Source organism: Tinamus guttatus, unplaced genomic scaffold (assembly GCF_059628265.1).
Source record: "Tinamus guttatus ecotype Peru unplaced genomic scaffold, ASM5962826v1 Tinamus_guttatus_pri_ptg000211l, whole genome shotgun sequence".
NCBI lineage: Eukaryota > Metazoa > Chordata > Aves > Tinamiformes > Tinamidae > Tinamus > Tinamus guttatus.
Window position 1 is genome coordinate 4,203,612 of NW_028288745.1, and position 27,655 is coordinate 4,231,266.

The 27,655-nt window shown below is 55.7% G+C and overlaps 3 protein-coding genes across 3 annotated transcripts; 1 reads left to right on the forward strand and 2 right to left on the reverse strand.

Moving 5' to 3' along the window:
• The first annotated feature begins 395 nt into the window (after positions 1 to 395).
• On the forward strand, positions 396 to 5,811 carry RGS4 (regulator of G protein signaling 4). Its single transcript, XM_010220946.2, has 5 exons — positions 396 to 549; positions 2,122 to 2,226; positions 3,129 to 3,190; positions 4,645 to 4,811; positions 5,323 to 5,811. Exons 1-5 carry the CDS (start codon positions 506 to 508, stop codon positions 5,572 to 5,574), a joined length of 630 nt encoding a protein of 209 aa, XP_010219248.2. The 5' UTR covers positions 396 to 505; the 3' UTR covers positions 5,575 to 5,811.
• Positions 5,812 to 9,932: 4,121 nt separating this feature from the next.
• Positions 9,933 to 17,666, reverse strand: RGS5 (regulator of G protein signaling 5). Its single transcript, XM_088524387.1, has 5 exons — positions 17,523 to 17,666; positions 13,877 to 14,002; positions 11,054 to 11,115; positions 10,672 to 10,838; positions 9,933 to 10,475 (listed from the first exon to the last, which is right to left on the reverse strand). The coding sequence occupies exons 1-5, from the start codon at positions 17,564 to 17,566 to the stop codon at positions 10,314 to 10,316; spliced, it is 561 nt and encodes a 186-aa protein (XP_088380513.1). The 5' UTR covers positions 17,567 to 17,666; the 3' UTR covers positions 9,933 to 10,313.
• Positions 17,667 to 23,965: 6,299 nt separating this feature from the next.
• Positions 23,966 to 27,380, reverse strand: HTATIP2 (HIV-1 Tat interactive protein 2). The gene is made up of 5 exons (XM_088524567.1): positions 27,199 to 27,380; positions 26,602 to 26,709; positions 26,244 to 26,381; positions 24,823 to 24,884; positions 23,966 to 24,296 (listed from the first exon to the last, which is right to left on the reverse strand). Exons 1-5 carry the CDS (start codon positions 27,370 to 27,372, stop codon positions 24,068 to 24,070), a joined length of 711 nt encoding a protein of 236 aa, XP_088380693.1. The 5' UTR covers positions 27,373 to 27,380; the 3' UTR covers positions 23,966 to 24,067.
• Between the last annotated feature and the right edge of the window lie 275 nt (positions 27,381 to 27,655).

A 27,655-nucleotide genomic window follows, 5' to 3' on the forward strand; every position in this document is an offset into this window, starting at 1 on the left:
TTCCCAGGCTGCTTTAAATAAAAGGGGAAAATGAGTGGGGGAAAAAAAAAATGCAAAGCTCATCTCACTTTTCCAGGTTGCTTCTCTGACCCTTTTCGCTATCTTTGGCCCTCCCAAATCCCCGTTGTGTGTGCACCCTGCCAAGCTCAGCACTGCAGGAATGCCTCGGGGGCTTTTTCTGCCCCTGGAAAGATCCTCCTCTGCAGACAGCCAGCAAGCTTCATCTCCAGGAAGGTTTCAGTCCCACTCGGTGCTTTGTCTTGTCTTAGACGTCACCAGCTTCCTCCTGGGTGGACAAAAAGGGGATGGGTGCTGCAGCGGAGCTGTCTCCTGACTGGGTCACAGCTCTGCGGGGCTGTCTGGGCTGCGCTATAAAACAGAGCCAAGTGCAGCTGCCTTGGAGGAGAGACTGGATCCGCAGCCAGCAAAGGACCCGCACGCACTCAGCCTCCTGCATTTCTTTTTTTTTTTTTTCCTGGAATACAGAGCTGACCTTGGGAGCAAGATGTGCAAGGGACTCGCTGCACTGCCAGCCACGTGCTTGAAAAGGTACTGCTTATTTCAGAGCATCTATTGTGGTGGGTTAGGCTCGAGATGTGCTGGTGGGTTGCTTTTTGTGTGAAGCAGGAGTGGCAGGTTTGGCTCGATTCCTCTGCAAGATTAGCTACGAATGGTTTGTTCTGGGGCTTTTTAAAAATTATTTTTCTATTAGTCAGGAGCAGAATTGCATGAAGGTTTTGTGCTGAGCTCTGGCAATGCTCAGCCCACCCTTACCATTGGCAAAAAAGCAGCTTTCAGCGCTGCTGTGTTTGATATTTTGCCTGCTGCCGCAGTCTCTGCACTCCCTTCTTTGTCTCCCCCTCCATCCCCTCCTTCGTTTCTCTAGTGACTGGAGGCAATTGGCTGCCCACGGTGCGGAGGGGGAGGCCGGGCGAAGGGGATTTCGCAGAGGTGGAGGGTTATTGCCCCAGCGGCTGCAGGGGCAGGCGGCACCCTGGCCTGCTCTCATCTGGGGGAAGATGTCCTGCTTTTGGTGGCTTTGAAACAGCAGTGAAAAAGTACTACCCCCTTCCCCCCGCCCCAAATTTGCAGAAAACTTTGATAGAGTTAAAAAAAAAATAGAAGGCTTTTAAAAAATCCCCAAATTGACATCTTTAAGCTGTGTCCAGGTACTGCCAGGGCTCCCCGTGTCTGAGGAAGCTGCAGCAGCCGCTCGCAGCGGCGGCCGCTCGTTTCCTCGCGGAGCAGCGCGGTTTTGCTCTCACGTTGAGAGGTGCCCGGCGCCGCGGGGCTGGTGCCTCCCCAGCACCCTGGTTCTGCCCACTTGGGGCCCAGATTTGCCCTGGGCACAAGAGCTTTGCCTGAGAGAAGTTTCATTCGCTCTCAGCTTGGTAATGCTGGCACGGAATGGAGTCTGCTCAGGTTGTCCTAGGGCTCAGCCCTGCGGCGCATCCTGGGCACACGGCTCGGAGCAAGCGGGATGGATTAGCTGCCAGCACCCATCTTAAGTGGAAAACAAATCCCGAGAGGTGCTGAGAGCACAGCCAGTTGCATATCTGTATTGTGTGGCCTGATGGTGCTGCAAAGCAGAGCAGAAGTAAATGTGCCCCCTCCTAGGAGCCTGCGTGGAGGAAGGGCTAACGTGTGGTTCTCTCTGCCTCTTCCATCCGCCTCTGTGCTGCAAGGCCTGGCTGCCACTGCAGGCCAGTGATGAGGTGGGGAGGAGGCAGAGACAGGAGGGATGGATGCTGAGCGTAGGAGAACCGGGCGTTCAGGGAGAAGCATCTACAGAATGGCAGTACCCGCCTTTTGCAGTCTTGTAGTGGTAGCAAACAGCAGGACTATGAGAGCTTCTCTCCCTTTGCCATCGCTTCCCTCAGGCTGATGACCTTCTCAGTAAGAAGCTTGAACTGTTGAGAGTGAAAAATGGCATTTCTTTGACTGTGGTGCTTGCCTTGTAACAGAAATTCAAGCAGAGGAGTGAAATGTCAGCACTGGTATCACTAAGCGTGAGCTGCCTTGGTGTCACTGAGTCTGTCTGAAAGTGCTTGCACTTGGTGAAGAGGCTGCCGAGGGAGTTAACACTTTATCTTCATTTAATTCTTGAATTGTTCATTGCAGTGCCAAAGACATGAAACATCGCCTGGGCTTCTTGCTGCAGAAGTCAGATTCCTGCGACTACAGCTCTTCCCAGGGCAAGAAGGAGAAGACCCCCCCCGCTCAGCGGTAAGAGCAGAGGTGGCTACGCAGGGCAGCGCAGGGCAGGCGCAGCGTGCTCGTTGGCTCCTGCCTTCAGCGAGCTCCACTGCGGGAGCGTTGCTGCAGCTCCCCAGCACGCGCTGGAAGCCTGTGTGTTTGGCTCGAGTGTGGGCAGTAGTTCTCAAGTATTGAAGATGGCCCTTTTTCAGGAAGAAGGTTGGACCAGAGACTCCCTGAGGTCCCTTCCCACCAATATTCCTGTGATTCAAAACGTGTGCATATGGAAAGATTTGTGCAGTCTCCTGCACAGGGGAATGAGGCCATCACAAGACCAAATAAATAAGTAAATAAATAAAACAGAGCAGCCCTTTGAGGATCACTGCTCTCCCTGCAGTGCGAGCAGATGTTGTGCTCTCCAAGAACTGCAAAGGCCAAGACCCATAGCTGGAGCACATGAGCCTTGGGATGCCACCTTACCATGGTGGCACCTCCTCATGGTAGGGGAATGAATTCAGGGTGTTCAGATGTGACATATGGTAGTTACCACGTCCCTCCCTCTTCTCTGTAACCAGTGCTGTTCTGACAGGTTAAAGAAATCAGACCCTTTGGAGCTTGCTGAGGTGGCCCCTAAGAACTTCATACCCCAAGGAAAGACACAGTCAGCCAACAAAGTTCCCAGTTGTTTTTCTAGGAAAATCTCTTTCCAGCCCTGGCTGGTAACTGGGAATACAAACTGGAATTTCTGCAGATAAGCTCTGGGATTTGAAGGTCTCCTTCAAACCAGGCAGACATTTCCTCCTTGGTCTCATGGATATGAACAATCATGGAAATAGACTTTGTAAGGGTACTCAACACACAAAAAAAATAAATCTGTCCTTTCTATGCTCCCTTTAAACCTTCTGTGTATATCTCCCTTTGTCTCCTTTTAGGGTTAGCCAAGAGGAAGTCAAAAAATGGGCAGACTCTTTGGAAAACTTGATCCACCATGACAGTAAGTAGAGAGGATCCTTCTGCTGGCGATGTTGCAGGGGAGTCGGTGTGCTGAGCAGTCCCCAGAGGTAGCACGAGACATGAGTTCTTGCATCTCCTGGCAACACACAGCAACTCCTCTGGTCACCCAGGCCGTGGGAAGCGGGGATGGAGCTCATCTGATCCAAGGAGCAATCACAGAATATTGTGTATGGGGCCCCAGTCTAATACTCAGCTGTTCCTTTAGGAATTAGGAAAATTCCAGTTAGGAAAATGACCCTCTACCCAAGGCTCTGTGGGGCAATTCCACAGACTGCCGTGCTCTTCTCTGCCCAGCTAGCAAGAGATACGTTACAGCTTCAGCTGCTGCTCTGCTGCAGACCGTTGCGTGTCCCATCTTACACTGCACGTGCAGGGGAGGAGAACCCTGAGCTGCCTCGCGAGGTGCCGGTGCCAGCAGCAAGGCAGGCCCTCAGCCCGTGCCGCGCTGCCTGCTGCGCTGCTCGCGGCGGTGCCACGCTGCTCGCGGCGCTGCCACGCTGCTCGCGGCGGTGCCACGCTATTCGCGGCGGTGCCACGCTGCCACGCTGCTCGCGGCGCTGCCACGCTGCTCACGGCGCTGCCACGCTATTCGCGGCGGTGCCACGCTGCTCGCGGCGGTGCCACGCTGCTCACGGCGCTGCCACGCTATTCGCGGCGGTGCCACGCTGCTCGCGGCGGTGCCACGCTGCTCACGGCGCTGCCACGCTGCTCGCGGCGGTGCCACGCTGCTCGCGGCGGTGCCACGCTATTCGCGGCGGTGCCACGCTGCTCGCGGCGGTGCCACGCTATTCGCGGCGCTGCCACGCTGCTCGCGGCGGTGCCACGCTGCTCACGGCGGTGCCACGCTGCTCGCGGCGGTGCCACGCTGCTCGCGGCGGTGCCACGCTGCTCGCGGCGCTGCCACGCTCCCCTGCCTCCCTCCCTGCTCTCCAAGGGCCGGGGCCTAGTCCTTGAGCTGATCTCCGGAGGGCCAAGACCTCGCCGCACAGCGGGTTAAAAAGAGACTGGAGATACTGTTTCCAGCTGAAGGCATGGGAGACTTCGTCTTCCCATCAGTTCCAAGCTAAACTTGTGTCCTTGAGGTTTCCTTCGTGCCGTTCCCATGGCCTGGGGCTCTGCAGCATGCGTTAGTTGTCTCTTCAGGGCCTCCTGGGGACACGTGACTTGCATGTGTTCTCCTGGCCATGACACTGAAGGTCACTGTGTGGGAGCAGGCAGCTGAGGACCCACGCGTGAGAAATCCAGCCTCCCTCAGCCCCCACAAGCCAGGGGGCAGCCAGGCCCCCCTGGCTGCCTGCAACAGGGAGCTGCTCGTTCAGCTCTTGGAGAGAGAACCAGCATTGCTCTTTGTTGAGTATTGGGGTTCAAAGGCACCTCCAGCTGTAGGAAGCACCAGTCTGACTTGGCTCTTGTTTTCCTCTAACCAATCTGCAGGAGGACTGGCTGCTTTCCGGGCTTTTCTCAAATCGGAGTACAGCGAAGAAAACATTGAGTTCTGGGTCAGTTGTGAGGACTACAAGAAAACCAAGTCACCAGCCAAACTCAGCCCCAAGGCCAGAAAGATCTACAATGAGTTCATCTCTGTGCAGGCGACAAAAGAGGTATGTGCACCATCTCGTAGAGAACGTTCTTGGGCATAGGTGTCACCCTAAATGCTGAACCAGGTGACAAATACAGGGAAAATAGGAGTTTGGTAGTGTTGCAAGAGTTGAAGGGCGCTGCTCCTCTTACCATTAGCAAGGGAATAATGCCATTTTCATTGTTTTAAAATTAAACTTGGACTGAGTGAAAGGGAATTTGGTTAACAATCACGTGTCTATCCCACATAGTGAATTGGGAAAAGCCCTAGAGGAATAAGATTCTCTGCTGTTCTTACTGCACCTGTGGAATTACTTGAGTTCACTGGCTGATTACACCCAGAGGCCTTGCCAGTTGCTGCCAGCTGGCTGCACAGATTCTGCCAAGACTGACAGTGTTAAATGGCCATTTCAGACCACCACTGTCCCTCCAGGAGATCTTAAGCACACATGGTGGGGAGACACTTGGATTCTCCCTTACTTATGGTGACTGCTTTTGGGACAATGCTGTTTATGCTGTCCTTCTGGCCGGCAGGTGAACTTGGATTCATGCACACGGGAAAAAACTAGCCAGAATATGCTGGAGCCAACGCTGTCCTGCTTTGATGAGGCTCAGAGAAAAATATTCACCCTCATGGAGAAGGATTCTTACCGCCGCTTCCTCAAGTCCCACTTCTACCTGGATTTGGTGAGCCCGCCTGCTGCTGGCTGTGGGCCTGAAAACTGCAGAAGAACCCGTGCTCACAACTTAGACTGCAACTCTAACATCGTCTCCCAGTGTGCCTGAATCTGCAGCGAGCCAGGAGCAGGCAGGGCTCTTGCAGGAGTGTATGGCAGCAAAAGCATTCATTGGCATGAAGCAACAGAGCTGTCTGCAGTAGCTAATATCCCAGTTGTGTCCCATGTCATGCAACAGTCAGCATTTGTAACCCAAGCCAGGCTCAGTTTGTGTAGCAAACCCTCCTGTGACTCCATCTGTGTAGGAGCCCTGGAGTCTGTTGGACATGAAAGCTGGGTGAAATCACTGCGTGTCTGCTGTGTTTTTGATGTGCCTCGTGAGCCCGGGTGGGCCGGTGCTGTCGGGAAGAAGTGCAAAACTCAGACCTAGCACTAACTGCAAAGGGTCCAGACGTGCAGTGTGGCCGTGAGACACCTAGAGAGAAATAGGGGAAAGAGAAAGCCAAGGGAAGTGTTGGGCATCTCCTCCTTTATAATCAGCACAAGCTTAGATAAAAGGACTTTCTCTGGACCCTAGCTGCTCATATAGCTCGCAAATATCCAGGCTTTCAGTAGTGTTTGCTCAGAACTTGAGCTGTGTTGTGTTATACTAGTCAGGCTTAGGAACAGCTCCTGCCCTGTGTAAAAAGGACACCAAAAATTCCTAGGCAAGCAGAGAGCCTCCCTCTGTCATTACAGCCAACACTGTGTGAAAGCCCTGGTCCATGGCAGCTTTGCCCACTATTGAAACTAATTTATGCAGGTCGGGGATCTTTCTTGGGCTGTTTGGTTGGGATGGGATCACTACCACAGCAGCTAAGAAGAGGCCATGCTTGGGAATCCCCATACTGAGTATTTTTATGTGAGTCTGTAATTCAGTAGCAGCGTTACTCATTTTTTTTTCCCTACAGGTACTAAGAGAAACGTGTCAGTCTCCTCACTACTCCTCTGCCAGAGGGCAATTTATTTTTTAATCACTGTGGTTAGATGGGGCTTTTACTCAGGGGCTTTGGGGACTGACTCTGACCCGCGCTTGGAGATGGAAGGAGTAAGTGCCGAGCTCGCCGTGCGGCCTGGGGGTACCAGGCACTGCCAGGGAGCAACAGGCGCCTGCTCTGAGCAGAGCGGGGCAGCAGGTCCTGCTCTCCCCAGGGCTTCACCTTTCCTTGGGCTTGGATAGAGCTGCTCTGACAACCGAGTGTTCCTCACTTTGTGTCCCAGCCTGGACAACGCTTGTCCCACCGGGGTTTGTTGTGGCAGGAGAAGGTTGTGGCTTTCAAGGTAGGAACTTCCAGGCCCACAGAAAAACATCTCCTTTAGTCCTCGCTTCATTTTGTGTTTATTAGCTCATACTGAAGCCTACCAGCTTGCATGTTGAGCTAGGCAATGGAGAGGCTTGCTAAGGATCGCGGTCGGCTCCGACCTTGCCAAGCACGTGGCTGTGTTTTATTTTTCCCTGGTACTGGGAACTCCTGGTAACTCTTGAAAAAAAAATGTATTGATATTTAAATAAGGACAAATACATTCTAAATAAAAGATATTTACATTAGTCCCTTCTAAAATGTTCTGTGAACCAAAGACTGTGCACGGATATAACTCTCTGACTCAGGTTACTTTAAAAAGTCATGTTATAAATGGTGTCACACCACAATCGTTTAAGGTCATGGAAGGACGGAAGAGCCATTATTTCTATCAGCAACCCATCCCTGTTGGTTAGTCCTGATCTCTGTTTTGGTTATGTTGGGTGGAGGGCTCTGGGCTGCAGCCCCAGCCCTGGAGCGGTGCCGGGAGCCCCATTCCCAGGATGTTCAGGGTTCCAGGCGGGAGCACCTTGTAGCTCAGCCAGGTGTTGCTCCCGGCTGGAGGCACCGCGGCTGCACCAGGGATGGCTCTGCCTCAGCCCCCTGCGGCAGTAACGGCATGAGTAACCGTGCCACCTTGCTGCAAAGAGACAAAATAAATGAACAGTCCATCCCCGTAGGAGTAGGAATATGTTTATTATATGAATTACTGAGTGCTACAGGAATATGAAATCACAACACAACCCCTTCCTCAGTGCACCCCTATGTCCCTTGTCTTCACCATGCAGTGGAGATCTCCCCGGTGGACATCAGATGGGGGAACTTCAGACTGAAAGCTAACGGCCCAGGTGGGTAGGGCGACGCATCCCACGGTGGCCGTGGCCCGCTCCTTGGCCACAGCATTCAGCATCCTCCAGCCAGGATGCTTCAGCGTGTGGCCAAGGCGCACGCAGGTCTGGGTGAGTGCTTGGCCTTGTTCTGAGAGGGGAGATGGGAGTTGCCGAATTAGCGGAAACCAGGCAGTGAGTGACACCCGCGTGGCGAGGGGAGCAGCAAGCGGGGGCCGCGCTGCAGCGTGGGGTTGCCTTGCCCCACGGCAGCGGGGCAGAGCCCCACAGTTGGTACCTGCTCACCCTGTGGCTCTGCAGAGCTGGGCATGGGTAAGGCTACAGCAGTGGTTTCCAGGGGCCTTTTGGGAGGTGCACGTTCATGTTCATCCATGGAAGGCCCAGGGCATGGGCCAAATCCTCACAGGTTCCTCTCTGCAGTGGAGCTGAAGCTCTGTCCCCTGCTCTGCGCTTGGACCAGCGACTCTGCGGACATCGAGGTGCTGACAGTAGGAGTAGGTATGTGTGTGTGTGCGCTTATGTACCTCTATATGGTATAGATATGTATCAGTATGCGTATGGTGCTCATACACGTGCCTAACTTGGTAAGAGCAAGAGTGAAAAAATACCTGACTGCCTTGAATACGATCATTGGTAGTGACTCGACCTGCGGTGCCCTCGGAGAGCCTCGCGGCAGAGGGGGCGCCGGGCGCCCACGCTGCCAAACGCCGCCTGGGCCGCGGCCTGGCCCGGGGTGGCTCCCAGCCGCGCGGGGCTGCTCCGACGCGGCCGAGATCCCGGGAGCCCCCGCTCCTCCTGTCCAGCCCGCGCCTCGGCAGAGGCTCTCCCACCTCTTCCCTTCTCTCTCTTCAACACCTACAAAGCCAGACACTTTCTGTCCGCCCCATGCAGCGCCCCTGCGTCTCTTGATACCTCACACAGCAGTTCGCCTTTCCGCAGGGGACGCTGGCCCGGTACTGGCTCTCTACAGGACTGGCACTGGCATTAATGGTGACACATATGAGAGTAACTGAAGTGTATACTGCACTGCTAAGTAAAAGGGACATAGATGAGTCGTCTGCAAGAAAGCTTGTTTGGTTTTGCACTTCTGCGAGCAGGAGGAGCACGAACATGCTGAACCCAGGCTTTGGTGGCAGGGCTGTGTGGAGATGCTGGGACTGCGGCAGGGGCCGTGGGTGGGCGGCCTTGGGGCACGGGGGTACCCGGCATTACACCCGCTCTCAGCCCTGCTCGTGCCTCTTGCTCATCAAGCAGCAGCCCCTGGGCCGTCTGAAGGCCGGAGCGGCGCGTTCTCACCAGTGCCAGACCCTGCACTCGCCCCCGGAGATGCTCAGCGAGCACTGGCGCAGCCGCCGGCTTTCCCAGGCCGTTCGCTGGGGGAATGAACCCCTTCGCGGCGGGCGCTGGGATCACCTTCATCTTCCCCCCCACTCCCAGCCCTGCCTGGACAGCGCAGCCCACTTCCTGCAGCCAGGGATGTATTTTTATTCATCACCATGGCGACAAAGTGTAAATATTTGGGGCTGCTGGGGGTTTTGATCAGATTTTTTAAGCCTCTAAGAGGTTGGCAAACCCGCTGTTTATGCTGCTGCCTCTTGTGCGGAGTCTCATGATTTGCAGCTTGAGTATGGCAGCCTGCGGGTGGCTTGCTGGCCTCAGAGGCCTCCTGCAAGCCCGGGCGCTTATATCTTGAATATATGTTGGACACCTGGCCACACGGGCACCCGCATGGCCCCAGCAGCTCATCCCAGCGACTCTGCGCTCAGACCGCAGGGATTCACTGCGCTCCCATCGGAGCGCTCGCCAGCTGGGACTGCAAGGAGACCCCAGCTCCCTCTTCTGCCCCGCAGGTGGAGGTGGCACCTTCAGGGGGCAAAGCAGGCTGGATCTGAGCCTTTGCCAAGGACTGGTGTTCCTAAGATATGCCCTTAGCGAGCTCAAGTCCTAGGCAGACTGCAGGAGCCTGCAGAGCAGAGCAGCTCCCCCAACCCAGCAGAGTTTGCCTTCTCTTCCAGCAGATGGGGGGTTGTTATTCATCTTTCGACTCTTTTTTTTCCTTTTTCTGTTTGGAATTGGACCTGGACACTTCCAATTAGCAGCCTCCCCACCCTCTTTCCCCCAGCATGGATTTGCTCCCCCGTCTCATCAATGGCCCTGCTTGGGTTTGTGCATGGGCATCCCAGAAAGCTGCTGGGAGCCAAACCGGCAGCACAGGCAAACGTGGGAGAAACAGGGTGCAGAGGCGGCAGTGGCTGCATCTACATGGGCCCAGCGTGCTGGGGTGAAGCGGCTGGAGGGGCAGGCAGGGGTGTTGCCTGGGGGAAATCTCACCCCCAGGACCCCCCAGCACCGCTCAGATGGGTCTGAGCCGCTGCGGGCTGCCCAGCTGCTTCCAGAGCCCCCATCTAAAGCCGGGGGAGGTTCACCAGGTGGTTCGGCTAATTCTGCTAATTCATCTCCTTCGGTGGGAGAGGACAGAGGCTATAAGGGAGGGATCCCTGGGGGCCCAAAGCCCTGGGAGGGGTGTTCAGCAGTGCTCCTGGGTGCTCCTTTAGGGTGGCACAGGGAAAGCAAAGCAGTGACAGAAGGGGCAGATGATGGGTCAGAGGGAAGTGGTGGGATGGCTCTTTGGGGAGGCCTCATGCAGCCTAGCCCTGTTGCTACTTGACCAGCTCCTGATAAAACTCCGAGCGCACAAATCTGGGCAGGGAGTCTTTTTCCATGAGGGCGAAGATCCTCTTCTGGGCCATGTCAAAGCTGCTGGCTGATGGCTCCACCAGGTTCTTCATGGTCACGGCTTTGGTGAAGTGGTCGATGTTCACCTGTGACCGGAGTGCATGAGCGATGGTTACTTTGCCCGTCTTGTGTCAGGGAGATGGGCTCTCCCTGGCCCTTTCTCCCACCCACAACCAGGTTGAGGTTACGGGGGGAGGGCAGTGACCCAGCCTGGCTTATGTGGGGGGACAACTCCACAATGTCAGCCGGGCACATTGGGGAACCCAGCCCGGGGGCACTGACCTCCTTGGGCGCCTCAGTCTGGATGAACTCCTCGTAGATCTTCTTGGCTTTCTCCGCCATCTTCACAGGAGACTTGGTTTTCTTGTAGTCCTCACAGGCCACCCAGAACTCGATGTTCTCCTCGCTGAACTCGGAGCGCAGGAAGCTGCTGAAGCTGGCGAGCCCGTCTGTGGGGAGCGTGGCCGTGGGCAGGGAGCACCGGGGCCCCGCAGTGTCCCCAGGGGTGGCATGGAAGGGCTTTCCCTGGGCCAGCTCACCCCCCTGCCAGCACCCGTGGCCCCAACACCCCTGGGGTCCAGCTGTCCCTGAAACTACTCTCGGAAGGGGGAGAAATGCCCTGCAGGAGGAGGCACAGGAGCGCCCAGGCAGGACGTGAACTTACAGGTGTTTTGCAGGAGCTTCTCGAGGGAGTCGCGCCACTGCAAAGCTTCCTCCGGCGATGGCCTAAGGGGAGGAGAGGAAAAACGGGTAGACTCCAAGCTCACAGCACACCGGGATTCTATTTGTTTATTTTCTTAATAGACAGATGAGGTTTGGGAGGTAATGCCTGTGAATTCCCATGGGTGCGTGAGGAGGGGTTGTGAGAAGACACATGGCTCTCTCCTAAAAGCATCTCCTCTGTCACTAGCAGCAGGGGCATGGCCGCACATCACCCTCCTGCCCCACATCTGCGCACATGTAGGGGGCAGGACACCTCCGGGCACCCTCTCCCGGGTTGTGCTGGGAGTCGCTGCACTTCCCTCGCCCAATCCTTGTGTTTTTGCTGGCATTTTGCAGCTGGGAAGCATCCCCAAGCCTCCCGCCACGGCCAGTGTCGCAATGATGGGACAAGCATCCACCTCCCCGGAGCCTGCAGCGGTCTCCAGAGCAGCCCGTCCCCACGGGGCCACAGGCTCCCGGCTCAGTGGGGAAGGAGGACGGGAGGGTTTTGGCGGCGCGTCCCCGTGGGGCCACGGCTGGGGCCAGCTCCGCTCCACTCCCACGGCCTGGTCACCCCATCCCCGCGCGGGGAAGGACGCCGCTTCCATCCTCTCCGTGAGCACTTTCCAGGCAGCTGCACACCAGCGTTGTCCAACCGAGCACGTTGTCTTGCCCAAGCCGGGGCTGCACTTCAGAGGCTGGAAACCATGAGCGGTGCCTCCTATGTAGAGCCAAAGAGCAGCTCTTCTCCATCACCCTTGCGGCATCTGAACCAGGAGCCTCCATTGCCAGGTCAGAAAATGGAGCATATTCCGTATTTGTGGCGATTATCCTGTCTGCTTGGTCCAGTCTTCCTCTTCCCCAGGCACCCAATCCAGGTGAGCACGAGGAAAAGCACTTCACTGTAGCAGTTTGATACAATCCAAGAATCCTGCTTTCCTGGAAACTATATAGCTGAATTTCCCAGGGATCATATTAACCGAGTCTGAGATGCTCGCTGACGGATGATAGCTGGGCTGAGCAACAATAAAATTCTGGAGAAAACAACTCCTATAGCTAGCAGGCACAGAACATGTCTGCTGGTTTCAGCAGGGACAAATAATGGGGACAAATGTGTCTCCTTCACAGAGGCACCTTGGCCACGGCAGGGACAGAGCCAGACGCGTGGTCCCGCGGTCGCTCTCCTCCTGCCCTGCCTCGGGCAGCTCTTGCTGGGGATCCTGCAGCCGCTTTCTGCAGACCAGCAGCGGAGTGCGCGCAGGGGACATGGGGCACCTATGTTCACCTGAAAGCCCAGGCTTCTGGGTTATGTTAGCAATCTTATTTCGGAGAGTTATCGTTTTAGACTAACGGTGCCTGGAGAAACTCAGCAAGAGCACCCGAGAGAGAAAACCCAAACTGCATGTTCTTATCCTACGTCTGTAACACCCGCTGGCCTCCTGGCACGGAAGTCTCCTACCCCCACAACCCATGGAGTAACAGAGGGAAGGAGACGCCCCAAAGTGCAGCCCAGATGGGTCCAACAGCTGCCTGGAAGAGCATCCAAAGGTGCCTCGTGTTCTCCAGGGCCATGGGCCAGATTCAGTGGCACCCCACACCAGGAGGTTGGTGTAGCATTGGCTATCTTGAGAACATCCTAACCCCTTTCTGCACAGGGGCACTTCAAGGAATGGGAACAACTCCGGGGGACAGATGTCCCCTGTGAGAGCCCCTGTCTGCATCTGTGGGGCTGCAGGGATGCGAGACACTACAGGAGATCTCAGTATCGTGTCTTGGGTGTGCTGGTAGCTCTGGGGACGCTAGCTGCCCACGCTTGCTGCTGGGCTGAAAAAATCTTCAGCTACCATCCTGTCTCTAGGAAGGAATTCTGCTTTTAGACTGAAGCTAAAGTTTGATTTAAGGGTTTATTTATGTGTCTCAATTCCTTGAACTTTTAACCCTACAGACCAACTGTTCCTCTGCTTTGCTCTTCTCTTAAGTCAGCCTCGTGCTGGACAGCAGAGGATTGGGATGAAAAACTCAAGGCAAGAGTACAGTGTCTTTGTGGAGCTGCTTTGAAGAAATCAGTCCATGGAGTTGTGTCCCAGGTCAGAGACACGTGCTGCTGACCTGAAGCCACCACACCGCCCCTGCATGGGGAGGCTGAACAAAACTGATGGTGGCAACATCACGCTGACCCGAGGCAAGTGACTCAGAGACATCTAAGTGCCTTGCACCTCTGGACTAGCTTTTATCAAATGAATGTGAAATCTCATCAAATGTAAATTGAGTTTCCCCGAGAAATCTGGTTTCTGAAAGACTATGTTGCCTGGCATCGCTCATGCCGCTGTGACGCAGTTCTGAGCCTGCGCATGCAGGCCGTGAGGAACGAGCCTGAAGCTGCCTTTAGGTGAGAAGCTGCTGTGCCTGCCTGGCCAGCTGCAGCTGGAGTCTAGTTCCCCCTTTCCCCAAAAGGGCTCAAGGCTGCACCACCTGAGTGCCAGAGGATTGCTGGAGTCACAGGGATGCTCCGTGCAAAAGCACTCACTGGCTGCATGACCAGATGTGAAACATTTGTATATCCCACTCTGCCACAGGGACTGAAGGCCCGTGCCTTGGACTCCAGTGCTCCCTACAGCACTCAGGGGCAATGATTTGAGTGTCCTGGACAGTCAGGGTGGAGGAGTGGTGGTGTGAGCTGAGCTGAGCAATGCCGCAGGATGGGACTGGTGCAGCACAGCCGACTCCACCTCTGCTGGCTCTAGTGTCCTCTGTCTCGCTAGCCTGGTGGCATCAGCCATGTCACACACAAGTACTCACTTGTGGGCTTTGGGGCGGCTTCTCTGGCTTCTCCGGGTAGGGGATGATGATGTCAATGGCCGAGTCAGGCTTCTGCAGCAGTGTTCCCAATTTGGTTTTGATCTCCTTGGCCCTGCAGAGGGAAGGAAAAGAGCTGGTCAAGTAGGGAGGACACCGACCCCTCTGTCCCCGAGCTCCTTGCTGCCCCCAGGGTGAGATCTCCTTGCAGCCTCCACTGCCCCGACCAGCGGGGGCAGAGGGGCCACCAGCAGGTTCCTTCACGTGGTTAACAGCATTTGCAGAGCGGTGCCCTTGGCGCTCCTCGCTTTTCGGCTCGCAGCTGTTTGTTTTTGCATGCCCTCCTTTGCTATGTCTGCTATTTTGTTTCCATTCCTTTTTCTCTTCCCCTCCCATCCCATAAAACTGCCTCTGTGGTTTGGTTCCCCCCCTTGCTGAGGATTTCATGGCCCTGGGGCCGGCTCCTGCCTAGTGCTGGTGCCCACGCCGGGGGGTGTGCGAGCAGGCCTGGCTCTGCGTAGCCCAAGGGGTGCTCGCCCGGGGTGGCCCTGGGGGACCTCGGGCTGCTCACAGTGGGGCAGAGCAGGGGCTGGCATGCCCGGCACGCGCCCCCAAAGTGCCCGCGTGGACCCTGCTCGTGGCGAGGCCGCTGCGCTCGCCCCCAAAGCCCTCGTGTGGCCCCTGCTCGCGGCGAGGCTGCTCTGTTCGCCCCCAAAGCGCCCGCGTGTCCCCTGCTCGCGGTGAGGCTGCTGCGCTCACCCCCAAAGCCCTCGTGTGGCCCCTGCTCGCGGCGAGGCCGCTGCGCTCGCCCCAAAGCGCCTGCATGGCCCCTGCTCGCGGCGAGGCTGCTCCGCTCGCCCCCAAAGCGCCCGCGTGTCCCCTGCTCGCGGCGAGGCCGCTGCGCTCGCCCCAAAGCGCCTGCATGGCCCCTGCTCGCGGCGAGGCTGCTCCGTTCGCCCCCAAAGCGCCTGCATGGCCCCTGCTCGCGGCGAGGCCGCTGCGCTCGCCCCAAAGCGCCTGCATGGCCCCTGCTCGCGGCGAGGCTGCTGCAGTCGCTGGCGCCGGGTGCGCGGCACCTGGGCCCCCTCTGCTCCCGGCCTCCCCCCGTCCCTGCAGCTTTTGCAGGAAATCCCAGTGTCTCTGAGGGCGTCCCCTCTGTTTATGGCTTTCCAGGAGGGAAAGGGCAGCCTCCGTTTGCTCGCTGTTTTCCTCAGTAAATGTCAGCGGTTTTAGGGACGATTTCCGTTGCTTGCGCTTCCAAGAAAACTCGCATCTGGCCTGGAGAGACCAGGCTCTTTGGTGAAGGGTGATGAGGTCCCCATGCTCCTTTTGCGCAAGAGATTCCCCAGTGTGAGATGCCACCGTGCCCCAGAGGTCCCCATCCCTCCGAGGACACCGAGAGCCCTATCAGGGGGAGCATCGTGAGGCCACCTCCACCCCAGGAATCCAGCACCCCAAAAAATCCTTGGCCATGGTGCCCTAGTGAAAAAGGGGGATGCTGCACAGGAGCCTTGTTAAAAGGAGAAGCAAAAGGGCAGCTGCGAGGGCTCCTTAAGGACACCATCCTGGAGCCCTCAAGCAGATGCATTAGCGGCTTCCAGGCAAGGCTTCAGGAAAGGCAGCTATAAATAAAAAGGTCTCCTTCAAAAAACAACCCCGAAACTATGTCCGAGTGAGAAAAAATGGAAAGGACCATAAACTGTGGAAGGTTAAGTGTAAAAACATAAGTAAGCAAGCCAAGAAAAAGTCTGAGAAACAATTTCCAAAAGGCATTAAAAGAAAATATGGACTCTTTCAAACACATCAAGAGCAGGAAGACTGCCAGGGGAGGGCTGGGAGGGGAGCAAGCTTAACAGCAAAACAACAAAGGGAGCTCAAAGAAGTTAAAGCTATAGCTAAAAAAATATCTCTCTCTTTATTTGCTTCTCGTTTGCTTTCCCCCAGAAAATTCTCGGGGAATATGCTCCCAGAGGGATTAAAAAAAAAAAAAAAAAAAAAGGGAGTAGCCAAAAGAGTGGCTAAAAGTCGCCCCAACCACGTGTGGGTCACCAGGCAGACCCAGGGCTGGAGGAGGGAGGCGCTGACAGGTAGTGCCGCTCCTAACGCTGCTGCCGCATCTGAGCTCAGGGAGGTGCCCAATGTGACGCCGCTCAGGGACAGAGATTGCAGGGGAGACTCGAGGAGCTACAGAGCCGTAAGGCTGATGCCCGTACGGACAAATGGGTTGCAACTGTAATAGACAGCCTTGGAGGACACATGCACAAATATGGTATATTGGAGAAGAGTCAACAGAGCTTTGGCAGCGGGAAGAGATTCCTCACAAACCTATGGGCCCTCTCTGAAGAGGCCACCGAGCATGTGCCGTGGAGAGATGTGGGAGATACCAGCCCTTGGGTTGCCAGAGGAGCTTGGGCAAGATCCTTGCCAAGCAAGAGCCTGCGATGCTGCAGGAGCACAGGGTGTCTCGTGGGTGACAAGGTGGGAAACAGCAAGGTAAAAGCAATTAAAAAGAGTAGGCATAAAAGATGTGTTTTCCTATGTGAGTAGGATTCCTACAGGAATATGGGCTGGGACCACGTTGTTTAATGTCTCTTAGGCATGGGGTAAGGGGCTACAGCAGGCAGCAGGGCTACAGGCAGCAGGGGCTACATTATCCATGCTATATGCTCAAGGACTCATGTGACTGATGGCTGGTGAAATCTCCCATAGGTCCATATAAAATGATGTCCTAAATTAAGGTACATTTCAAGAGTGAGAACATGGGGACACAAGAGAGGTCCTTGAAAATGTCAGTGCTGTAGCACTGAAAGAAGCAAATCCAGCGTGAGAAAGTAGGAAAAAAGATGAGAGAAAGCAAGGAGGAACATTATATCCTCAGACAAATCTGTGGTTCACCCACATCTTGAAGACTGCTGCTGTAAAGCCTTCAGCTGAAAAGTCCATAAGAGAGCAGCAAAAGGTTCAGAAATGAGCCACAAGGATGAGAGAAGACCTGGAAGAGCTTGTGCTTGAGGAACAGCTAAGTATCTAGGACTCTCTGCTGTGAGAAAGAGATATGCAAGAGGGCTATAGCAATGGATTAAAAAATCATGAGAGCAGTGGGATTGCAAACAGGGTACACTCTGCAGTTCACCAGAGAGCTTCCAACCCATGAATCCATGAACCAATCCATGAAACAGGACTAGCCAGCAACATATTTAAACCAAAGAAAACCAGCACTTTTACCTTAAAAATGGCAACAACAGAACCAATAAAGACTGTATCTTTCTAATGCTGTGATCAACAGGGCAGCCGCGAGGCCTCCAGCCTGGGACGCTTTCGCAGGGCTCCCCACACCGATGGGCCTGCGTGTTTCCCCCTGCCTCCCCAAGGATAAGGCTGCAAGAGACAGTGGGACCCCAAAAGGGATGTGGAGCCACCCACCTGCCCTTGCAACCCCGAGCAGCCGTTCCAGCCCTCCTGCCACCAAAGCCCCCGGCCGCCTCACCGGCACGGAGGGACCCTCAGCCAGAGAGACAGGAGAGCACCGAGCTCAGTGCCTGCAGCCACCCTGGGTGCTGGCGTTGGACTTGCCACCCTGCGAATACCCTCCGCTTCCGACCACGACCCCCAAGGCCCCCAGCACCGGCGCTCACCTCTCCAGGCAGGTGTGGGGCAGCGCAGCTAGGCCCTTGCACATCTTGGCACACGGTGATTCCTCCGGCTCTGAGAAAAGCACGAGAGCTGTCAGACACAGGCGTCTCCAGCTCTGCCTCCAGCCCAGCTCCCCCTTCTCCCACATATATAGCGGCCAGGAGCTGGAGCCCAGCCAGCGCCGGGAGCAGTGCCGGCCCACAGCAGCTGGTCCTGGAGAAGGCAGCTTCTGGCTTTTGTTTTGTCCTCCTCAAACGCACACGGCGCGGAAAATGCTTGTTTTTAATTCCTGGGGTGAGATCAGGTACTCAAAATGCAGTGGTCGAGCCACAGCTTGGGAAGTGCCAGGGAGCCCGTGCGCTTTCCTCTCTCTGCCACAGTAGGCTCCAAAGCAGCACTTAGGAGGGTCAGGTAGAAATGTCTATTCCTGGGGGGTTCTGACAGAAAAAATGTCATTTTCTTCAAAATCCAAGTGCTTAGGTGAAGGTTGTTGCTTTGATTTTAGAGCTGGGGGACCCATCCTTAGCCATCCCTCGTGGCGACACCCACCAGGCCACAGCCCCTGGCTCTCATCGTTTTAGCCCATCGTCCCCAGGGCAAAACCTACTCCCAGAGCAGGGATCACCTCCAGGTGAGCAGGGAAGGAGCATCTGGGGTCTGTGTAAAACTTACTCTGGGGTGTTTTAAGGGGATTGTGGGGACGCGCAAAACTTGATATGCCACAGACCCATGGGGGCATCCTCATAGCACATGGATGGACATGCACCTCACAAGTCCTGAGGCAAGTCTGTTAGCTTGCCAAGACTGGGCTGGCTGCAGGCTGTGAACCTGCTTCAACCCTTGCCCAGGGCTGTGCATTAGCTGAGCGTGCCCGAGAGCTCCCCTGATACCCAGCATCTTGCTTAGGCGGGAAAGGGCAGCGCGGGAGGCGCAGGAGCAATGCTGCTGATAGCCAGGAGCAGGGCCGTGCCTGCAGGGCAGCGCGTGTGCCCAGCAAGCTACGCTGCTGGAAATGATTAGCTCGGTTTCACGCTTTGCAGGCAGGGAGTAGATCAGGCTCTGACCCCCTAATGAGCAAGGGATCATCTCTAGCCCTAGGGAATGCCAGACCCAGGCTGTCCTGCCTTGGTGAGACTCATCGCTGACACTGGGTCACCAGCCACCAAACAGTTCCAGAGATCCAACAGCTGAAGCCCAGCAGTTCCTAGCAGTGTGATTGAATTAGGGAGGGTAAAGTGAGTTATTCTGCACACTTTCTTCCTGGCTCCCAGCCTGCTGTGACAGCCTGTCCTCTGCAGCAGGGATAGTCGCAGTGCCAGGCACACTATGAGTCCTCCTATGGATCAGACCATGTCCCACTAGAGCTTCCTGAGGGCCTCACCACCATCCCTGCACACTGCCGTGGGCACATGCAGCTGTGATGCACTTTGGTAGGTCACCACATTTCCTCATGCAGGGTGGCAGGAGCAGGTAAAGGGCCTCCAAGGGGACCCAAGTGTCCTGGCAAGCAGTATTACAGAGAGAGTGAGGTCTCTGCTTTTTTCAAATGACACGTTATTTGTATGTGCTTGGCAGAGAAGGACCAGGAACGGCATCTCTTGGGGTTGACCCTATAACTGTATCTAGCTGGGGAGAGCGATGGAACAGGGGTCAGAGGCTGCCATACAATGCTAGGATCTTGCTCTCCAGAAGTGACCTGCTTTCTTTATGCCACCAGTTCACAGGCCCCCTGAAGAACAGGCCATGAACACTAACACCTCTAATGCGAGCCTTGAGCTGCTTGTGCAAAGCTGGGCAGTCACTGCTGCACCACAGCCGTTCAGGCAGTGGGGCCCCAGGAGAGAGGTGAACGTTTCTGAGTGGAGCAGGCTCATCTGGGACACAGCTTATTGCTGCGTCTGCAAGAGCTAGCACAAAGCAAAGCCTTTGAGACTGTCCTTCCGCCTTGCACTGCAGATCTGCTCCCATGGCACGGCAGGGCTTGCTGCCTTTTCTAACATCCCCGGGGCAGAAGCAGAACTAACAGCAAAAGACCTCACATCCAGCCTGGTCGCCTGGACCCAAAGGCACTAGCAGACATTAATTACACCCAACCAGCCCCACCTGGGACCCACACCCTGTCTGTAGGCCTGGGGGCTCCATTTAAGCTCAGGTTTGAGGCCTTGCTTCTCTCTCGAGCTGCATTGTAGATGTGTCTCCCTGGCTCCTGGGTGGACTGTGGACCCTCACTCCAGCTCCAGCACTGTCCTGGCTGTTCCCCATGGGGCTCCCTGAGACACCCCTCACTATGCCCCAGGCTGCTGATGGGCCACACGCTGCTGATTTCAGTGTGTGACTGCAGTAAGTGAGGAGCAGAAATCTTTTAGGACGTGGAAGCAGCTCTCTGTGCCCCTCTGAAGAGGCTCCCACATGGAGGGGGACGCGGCTGGCGCAGTGGCAGTGTGGAGCAGATGGGAGGTGCTGGCTGTTCTCACAGCTCCCTGGATGGGAAAGGCAGCAGCCGTGAGAGCCGCATGGGAAACCCCAGTGGCCTTGTGCCTTGCTGAAGAGCCACGGAGAAGATAGTTATGTTTTTTCGTCATTAATCTTCAATAACAAAGTCAGTGTTGGAATCCCGGGGGAGCCCCGCTCTGTGGGATCAGGCGGGCTGTATGAAAGCTGTCCAGCAGACACCGAGCAACCTGGCGTGTTCTTTGTTCCAGCTGTAGCCCGTACCCAAAGCCAAGCACCCTGGAAAGTGGAGAGCTTCGCCACGGCACCACATGCCCAAGCCTTGCGCTGGGAGCACGTCGCCAGCTCTGCAGGACCCCTCTTGCTTCAGGACGCCTGGATCTCTGCCTTGCGTGATCTCATGGGTGAATTATGAGCGTTCCTTGGAGTCTGAGCCCCAAAACCTAGTTGTCTCCATCTCTTCTACTTCATCTTTCAGATCTGATAGGAAATTCCCTGGACTTGTGCTTCTGCTATGATTAAACGCTCTGTAGACTCTTGCGTAGCCCTAGACTGGGGGTTCTAATAAGCAAACAATCTGGATTGTGTTGCAATACATGAAGCATAGGTCCAAAATAAAAGCTCAATAACAAGCTTATGAGGAGCCTGTACTATGGGCTGGCAGTGGCCCCTTGGTTATGCACAGAATTCTGCAAGCTTTGTGCAAGGCAGCCAAGCTGGGCCGTGTGCCTCCACCTGACCATGTTCATAAAAGTGGACAGCAACAGCTCCATGTCCTGAAGTGCCATCACAGGACAAGGGTCTGGTGGTCCCTGAAGAGAAATGGCTGGAGAGTTGCTCCATGGTGCCCTTTCCAGCACCCAGATTGCACCCTGGCATCTCAGCTGGCCCAAATCTTTCATCTTGGAGCCATGGTGGAGAGGAGCCTCTGTCATGGAGGATCCTCTTTGGCAGCCATCACCAGGGCATTGTGAGCCACATCTAATGTGAGTAAAACGGGCTGGGGATGGGTCTGGCTGGCCTGGGCTGTCTGTCACCCCCCTGGCTTTCCCCAGCCTCTCTTGGCACTGGTGTCCATCCAGTGCCAACCCTTGAGCCTTTCTGGGGGCCACCCAGGGCATGCCAACCATAGTGGGACCATGTCTGCATCTGCCTCTGCTTAGTTTCTGGTTCACATCTAGTCCTTTCAGTCTCTGTGCTCTTATTATATAAAGAAGTGTAATGGTGTCTTTGAGAAAGGGCGTATTTGAAACATGAAGTAAAAAGCAGTCTTGCACCACTGAACAGAAACAAGAGTTGCCTAGAAATAGCTCGCATTTTCCACAGACATCTGTCTAGTAATAAATGTTTGTTTTGTATGTTTGAAGGCTTTGGAGTGCTAAGAAAATATTTCCAATGTGAAGACCTTTCTTTTCTTCCCACGACAGCTTAATTTCTTTAAGAGCCCTTTTGGGAGGGCTTTTTGGAAATCCAAGTGCACTCTGCGGACCAGATTGTCTTATGTACACAGCGGCCGTTTCCTCAAAGAGCAATATAGGTTGGAGGCTGGTGGTTCCCCCTCTAAGGCCACGTGAATCTCCCATTACACAATATTTATCCCTCCCTCTCTTACACCATATTTATCCCTTGTTATTTCAAGCCTTTATTAGTGGGTCTAGCAAGTTGCCTTTAATAGACCTCAGGCTTACTGATTTGCTTTTTCCTGGTTCCCACTGGAACTTTTTAAAAATTAGCATCTTATTAATAACAACCTTATTAATAATTGTCTTTGGTAGGAGGATCTGTGCAACACTTGCCCACGTGAATATTTGGTAGTTTATCCAAGAGTTGCTTCTGGTGCAGGCAGCTGTTTTTTTTCTTTTTCTTTTTTTTTTTTTTTCTATATATTCTAAAAAATGCAGTTAAAATCTTTTCTCCTGGTGCTTTGTGACAGCCCTGCAAACATGTGCCCTCTAAGGAATGATGCTAGTGTGAGCCCTTGACAGCAAAGGCTGGTACAAATAATTCATTTAGCTTTTCTGCAATGGCTCTTTCATACTCGCATAATCTGATCATGCCCCATCCCATGTGGCTCTCTGGAAAGCTTTCTGCTTCTCACGTAGTCATGATTAACTTTTTATGCCTTCAGGATGCTTTCCTCCAATCTTTTGCGGCCTGCCTTGTACGTGTGACTTTCCAGAGCGTGCGTTCTCTTTTTGTTCTCTGTCTGTATACAATTCCCACTTCTTTTAAAATCTTGTCATTTCAAGTGTTTCTTTCCACTCTCCTGTTTAAGTCACCTTTTTTTCAGACGCGCATTTACGCCTATGTAATCTAATACTGTATGTTTAAACAGCCTTCCTGTTCCATACAAGCTTGAATACCCTTCAGTGCCTTCATTTGACTACCCTTCCGCTCATTTCTCTTTTGTAATTAAATATTATTCTAAGGTGCTACTTTTGTTCTCGCTAGGACAGCCTGATGAGTGGTTACTGCTCAGTGGCCCTTCATCGGTTGCCCTGTGAGCTAAGCCCTGTGCACAGCTCAAGGGTCGCTCTGGTACGTGGCTGTCCTTGAACCATCTCCCTTTGCCCTCCATGCTCAGTTATCCCACCACACACCCTTCCTCGCACGGAGCCGGAGAGCTGGAGGTACCAGCTGGGTGTCTAAAGAGCCTGTGTAGGATCCAAGGAGACCAGGGATCTGGGCTCCCCTCAGCTCTCCGCTTCCAAGTCACTGACACTGGAGCCACGGGCAAGGTCAAAGAGGAGAAAACCCTGGAAAGCAGAATGACCCGGAGCACTGGGACTTGGGCCAGCTGGGAATTCGGTAGTCACGTAAGAGCCCCGGCCCCGCTGCGGCTCAGTTGTGCAGCCGCCAAGTTCCTTGACCCCGCGCAGAAGGCCTGAGAACGGCCGCGGCAGCCGGGTAGCGGCAGGGATGCAGCGCTGCTCTTGGCTCCGGCCCTGTGAGAGGCAGGGGAAGGGCCCTGGGCAGCCCCAGGCCTGGGGCTGGTTCACTCCAGAGCTCTCAGGCTTTGCCATGGAGGGGACACTCCGCTGGATGCTCTTAAAGTAGGTGCTGAACGTACCAGTCACCACGTAGTTCAAAGGGACAGCGGCCTGGCATCTCCCAGGGGATCCTGCCAGCAAGAAGCCCAGACCTGCATGACTCTAGGGGACACATCTTGTGAACATATCGCAAGAGCTTCCTCATCAGCTTTGTCTTTCCTCAACAAAGTGAAACAGGGCCTTTAGCGACAAGCAAAGTAGGTGAGACAAGCCCGGCCCGAAGCCATGTGCACGGCTGATGTCATCTCTTGGGCACAGCGAGTGTCCTTGGTAACAGAGCTGATCTCTGCTCCCTGAGCAGAGGCTGTAGGGAAAGTCCAGCTGAACCTGCAGTGACAGAAGATTTCAAGCCAGCACCACTGTTCATGCAGGGTTTAGACTACAGGGAAATAACAGCTCCTGAAGAAACAGCTCTGATGTCATCAGCAGCGTTCCTAAGCAGAACAGTGAGCTCAGATATGCTCAAATACGCCTGCCGTGTGTCTGCAGGGACCTACTGCCACCAGGGCCCCAGGCATGTTCAATAGCTGCCTCTGTTTCCAAGAGCTCCATCAACCAAACTGTACTGGTGCCTCCACGGGCATTGCAGGGTGCTGTTCTCTGACTCTGTTCTCCTGCATCGTTCCATGGTATGGACACAAACTCCAGCTACGTGTCCTTGTCCAGGCCACAAAGTGACACAAGACACAGTCTGTGAACAGATTCAATGGGGTCAGCAGTGTGCAGGCAACAGACAATTGCAGTACAAAATTGACACCAAGAGACCAGTCGCGGGATTTTATTTGACCACCAAATTGAAGAAATCGCTCTGATTACACCCAGTTTGTACCTAGATTCATATGCCAGATCCAGGAAGCACATAACACAAACACAAATTTTCCTCACCCACCAGCGAGCACCCACACTTCTAGATCACTCAAAAGAATTAGATGCCATGCAAAGAAACACCTCTACTGTCACAAGGGCCATGCAGCACCAACGCCTGCATCCACGCTTGGTCCAGAAGAGCACCTGCAAGGTGAGTCATGCTCTCCTGCCCTCCCCTTTTACTCTCTGCCCTGCTGTGGCTCTGCCTTTCCCAGCTCATGGATGGCCTTGTTCTCCAGCACCTCCACCTTCCCCCTGCCCGGCTTCAGCACGCAGGCCACCATGGCCCTTGCCACCGTCTCCACTGGCACCGAGTAAGCGGTGGGGAACACACACGCCACAAGGCCAAAGAACTGCTGGGCAATCCACTCGGCAGGCCGGGATTCCTGGCGTGCGCACAGCAGCAACCTGCGGAGCGGGGAGGTAAGGCACGTCAGGCTGAAAGAGCCGTCCTAAGAACAACTAGCACCCGAGATCCCCAGCTGCACTGGGAAGCCCGGGATTGCTTGCTGAAACTGTGTGGGGCCCAACATGGGGATCTGCAGGGTCCTGGAGCATGTCCAGGCTGAGCCTGGGATGCTGGTGGAGAGGAGGCAGGAGAGAGTCCCCACAGTAGAAGGTCAAGCTCTGTGCAGAGCTAAGGGAGGACTTTTGTCCCCCAAACTCTTCTTCCAATTTGGATCTCTCCTAGTGTGACACATGTGACCTTACCTTTGGGAAGGTCCTGGAGAAGCTGCTGTGTTTGCTCCCTGCCGCAGCAGGTAAGGGGTGCACTGAGCTGGGAGACGGGTTGACGTGTGGCTGCTTTCTCCTTTCCCCTCCCCAGACACGGCCTTACGTATCCTGGCCCTAGCCCTTTCTCCATCTCCCTAGCCCTCTGTCCTTGCAACCCTCTACCTGCATCCTGTGCCCTCCCTCTTGCAGTGCTACTCACGCCGGCCGGAGAATGGTACAGCGATCAAAACCAACAGCCTGGACCAGGTTCTCCACTTCTCCCTGTCCAAGCGATCAGGCAGGATGAAACAAGACAAGGATGACTACGAGCACCGTGCCTGCTGCCCCATGAGATGTGGGGAGAGGAATGGCTGTGCCGTGGGCAGCGTGGCATGAGGCAACTGCCTGGAACCACATCCGAGCCCCGGAGAGCCCCGCGTGATCTGAAGCAATGTGCACAGCACAGCGCAGGGCTCTGACTCCGCTTTGCTAAAGCTGCTCCTGAGCTCCATGGCTTTAGCTCATGGACTGCTCAAGATGGAAAAGGCAAAAACAAAGAGCTAAGGGGAATTGTGGAGTTGGTGGTGGTAACCTGAGAGAAAACGCTGGCATAAAAAGGAAAAAAAGAACGAGGAGAGCATCTCAGTAAGGTAGGTAGCCAAGGATCAGCGGTGGCTCATGCTTCCCCAGGTGACTGTCATCTGCCTGCTCAGAGACTCATGGGGTGTCTCCTGAGGACCCATTAGCGCTTCGGTGCTCAACCTCATAGTGCCTGAAGCCCTGCCACCTCCCACGTGTCATCGCTAGCAGATAATTGCTATATACTTATAAAGCGCATGCAATCCTGCTTGCAAAACATGCCCAGGCAACAACCTGGGAGAGGGCGCTGGAGAAAACGCACAGGGTAAACAAAGAGTGGGGAGAACAGAAATGCATAGGGAGCCGTCACTCAAGTCCAAGGCCCCTCACCCCAGGGAAACGGAGCCTCAGGGAGGTGAGGAAAGGAAGAGCTGCAGCTGGTCCTGGCCAGTCTGACACATCTGGCCAAGAGGCCCCTTGTTAAACTGGAGGGCTGGGCTGCTGTCTGGAGGGATCTCAACAGGGCGCATGTGCCAGCAGGAGCCCTCTACCCCGCAGGAAAGCTAAACGCAAAGGCTGCCCTGGTGTGGGGTGCACCCCGCTGGACAGAGCGCAGCCTCCAGGAAGAGGAAGGGTCACAGGGCTGGTCCTTGCAGGCACCTTGATTGCAAGTCTGCAGCGCACCCTTGCAACCATGCTGCTAACTGCAGCCTTGGGTGGGTTAGCAGGAGTGCAGCCAGCAGGGCAAGGGACACTCGCCAGGCTGGGCTCTGTGTCCAGACTGCCAGGGTGTCCTGGGAATGCAGCAGCAGGGTCTGGACTGGAGACCCCAGAGCGTCTCTTCCACCTAGAGCTTTCCGGAGGCTCTAAGAGACAGAGGGATGCCTGTGGGCAGGTGTTTTGCTCCTCAGGATAAGGCAGGTCCTGCCAGCCTCGTTCCCCGGTGTTTTGCTCCCCTGGTCTCAGAGGAGCACAGAGCCTTTTGACTCTTTTTCAGCCTCAGCTCTTGCTTCATTCCCAAGTGTCCTGGCGCTTCCAGACCCCCATTGCTTCCCACCTCACCTTCACACGGAGGTAGAGGAACCCGCTGTGCTCGTTCGCGCCGCGGGAGGACTGCAGGATGAAGTGCTTGCAGCCTCCAGCCCGCGCCAGCTCTGCTGCCTGGGCAACGTAGTCCCGGTCCACACGGATGAAGCCAGCCTGCAGGTAGAGCGGGACAACGGGCTCAGCGCAGCTGGGGGTGTCCACCCCAGTGCTAGTCCAGGACTGCCCCTCGGTGCTGATTGCACGTTCCCGTAGCTTTCCTGGGGCAGCAAACCTCACAAGACCCAGCGTGCAAACAGTCTCCTCGAGTAGCATCCCACAAGGGCAGGGGGGCACAGTGGGCTCCCAGGGAGCTCCTTGTGCAGCGCCCACTCACCGCGCCAGCCTTGGCCCGCGTGGTGCCCAGGCAGCAGAAGCCGACGTCGTAGCCCTGGAAGGCATCAGCGTGTTCATTCAGCCGCTCAAAGTCCACCACCACCTCCTCCTGCGGGAGTGTCATCCATTAGCACGTGTGGCCAGGGCTCCCAAGGCTGAGAGGGTCTGGCCTTGCCCTGCTCTGTCCCGGTGTGTGGGTACCCTGGACTCCACACGTCCAGATCCCCCTCTGATCCCACCCCACCCCTCCTAATCCCACCCTGATCCCACATTGCCCTCGTGCTCTCAGGCACCCCCCACCTCAGTTTCATCCCCAGGACTGCACCCCCTGATCCCGCACCACCTAGTGTCCTCCAGGAATCACTCTGCGGCCCATAGGGCTCCCTGCATCCTGTACAGCCCCCATGTCCTCCAGGATCCACCTGATTCCACATTACCCCAGGACTCCCTGCATTTCCCCCCCCTGCAAAGTCCCTGCACCCTCCTGCACCCCTGATCCCTCACTATCCCTATGGCCTGTGCACCCCCAGGGCACCCCTGATCCCCCTCCCACCCCCAGGACCCGCTACTCCCCCCCGGGCCATGTTCCCCACCACACCAGGGCAGCTGCGTTCTCCCCGCCGAGGTTCAGCTTCCGCCGCCCGATCGCCGTGACCCTGGCGAAGAGCCGCCGGGCCAGCAGCTCCCGCAGCAGCACCCGGCCCGTCTCGCCCGTGGCGCCCAGCACGAAGCAGGAGCCCGCGGGCCCCGCGCTGCCCGTGGCCGCCGCCATGCTCAGTCAGCCCCACTGCGCCGTGGCGCCCTCTCTCCCGCCTGGCGGCGACGCGTGGGTGACGCACGGACCGGGAGGCTGGAAACTCGGCGCTTCCGAGACGCCGGGCTGCGGCGCCTCCAGGACACGGAGCGGGGCTGTCCCCAGGCCGCATTCCCAGCAGGGCGAGGGAGGGATCCTGCCCCTCTGCTGGGTGCCAGGGAGGCCCAGCAGGATCCCCCCCACAAGGGAGACATGGACATCCTGGCGTGAGTCCAGCGAAGGGCCGTGCCCTTAGTGAGAG

Coding starts and splice junctions, on each gene's coding strand:
- HTATIP2 (XM_088524567.1), bottom strand. CDS start 27,372: ATGGCGGCGGCCACGGGCAGCGCGGGGCCCGCGGGCTCCTGCTTCGTG. Junction 24,885..26,243: donor TCCTCTACCTCCGTGTGAAG/GTGAGGTGGGAA, acceptor TCGCTTGGACAG/GGAGAAGTGGAGAACCTGGT. Junction 24,297..24,822: donor TGTACCATTCTCCGGCCGGC/GTGAGTAGCACT, acceptor CCCGCTCCGCAG/GTTGCTGCTGTGCGCACGCC.
- RGS4 (XM_010220946.2), top strand. CDS start 506: ATGTGCAAGGGACTCGCTGCACTGCCAGCCACGTGCTTGAAAAG. Junction 2,227..3,128: donor AAGACCCCCCCCGCTCAGCG/GTAAGAGCAGAG, acceptor GTCTCCTTTTAG/GGTTAGCCAAGAGGAAGTCA. Junction 4,812..5,322: donor CTGTGCAGGCGACAAAAGAG/GTATGTGCACCA, acceptor TCTGGCCGGCAG/GTGAACTTGGATTCATGCAC.
- RGS5 (XM_088524387.1), bottom strand. CDS start 17,566: ATGTGCAAGGGCCTAGCTGCGCTGCCCCACACCTGCCTGGAGAG. Junction 14,003..17,522: donor CCCCACACCTGCCTGGAGAG/GTGAGCGCCGGT, acceptor TTCCCTCTGCAG/GGCCAAGGAGATCAAAACCA. Junction 10,839..11,053: donor GAAGCTCCTGCAAAACACCT/GTAAGTTCACGT, acceptor CGCTCCCCACAG/ACGGGCTCGCCAGCTTCAGC.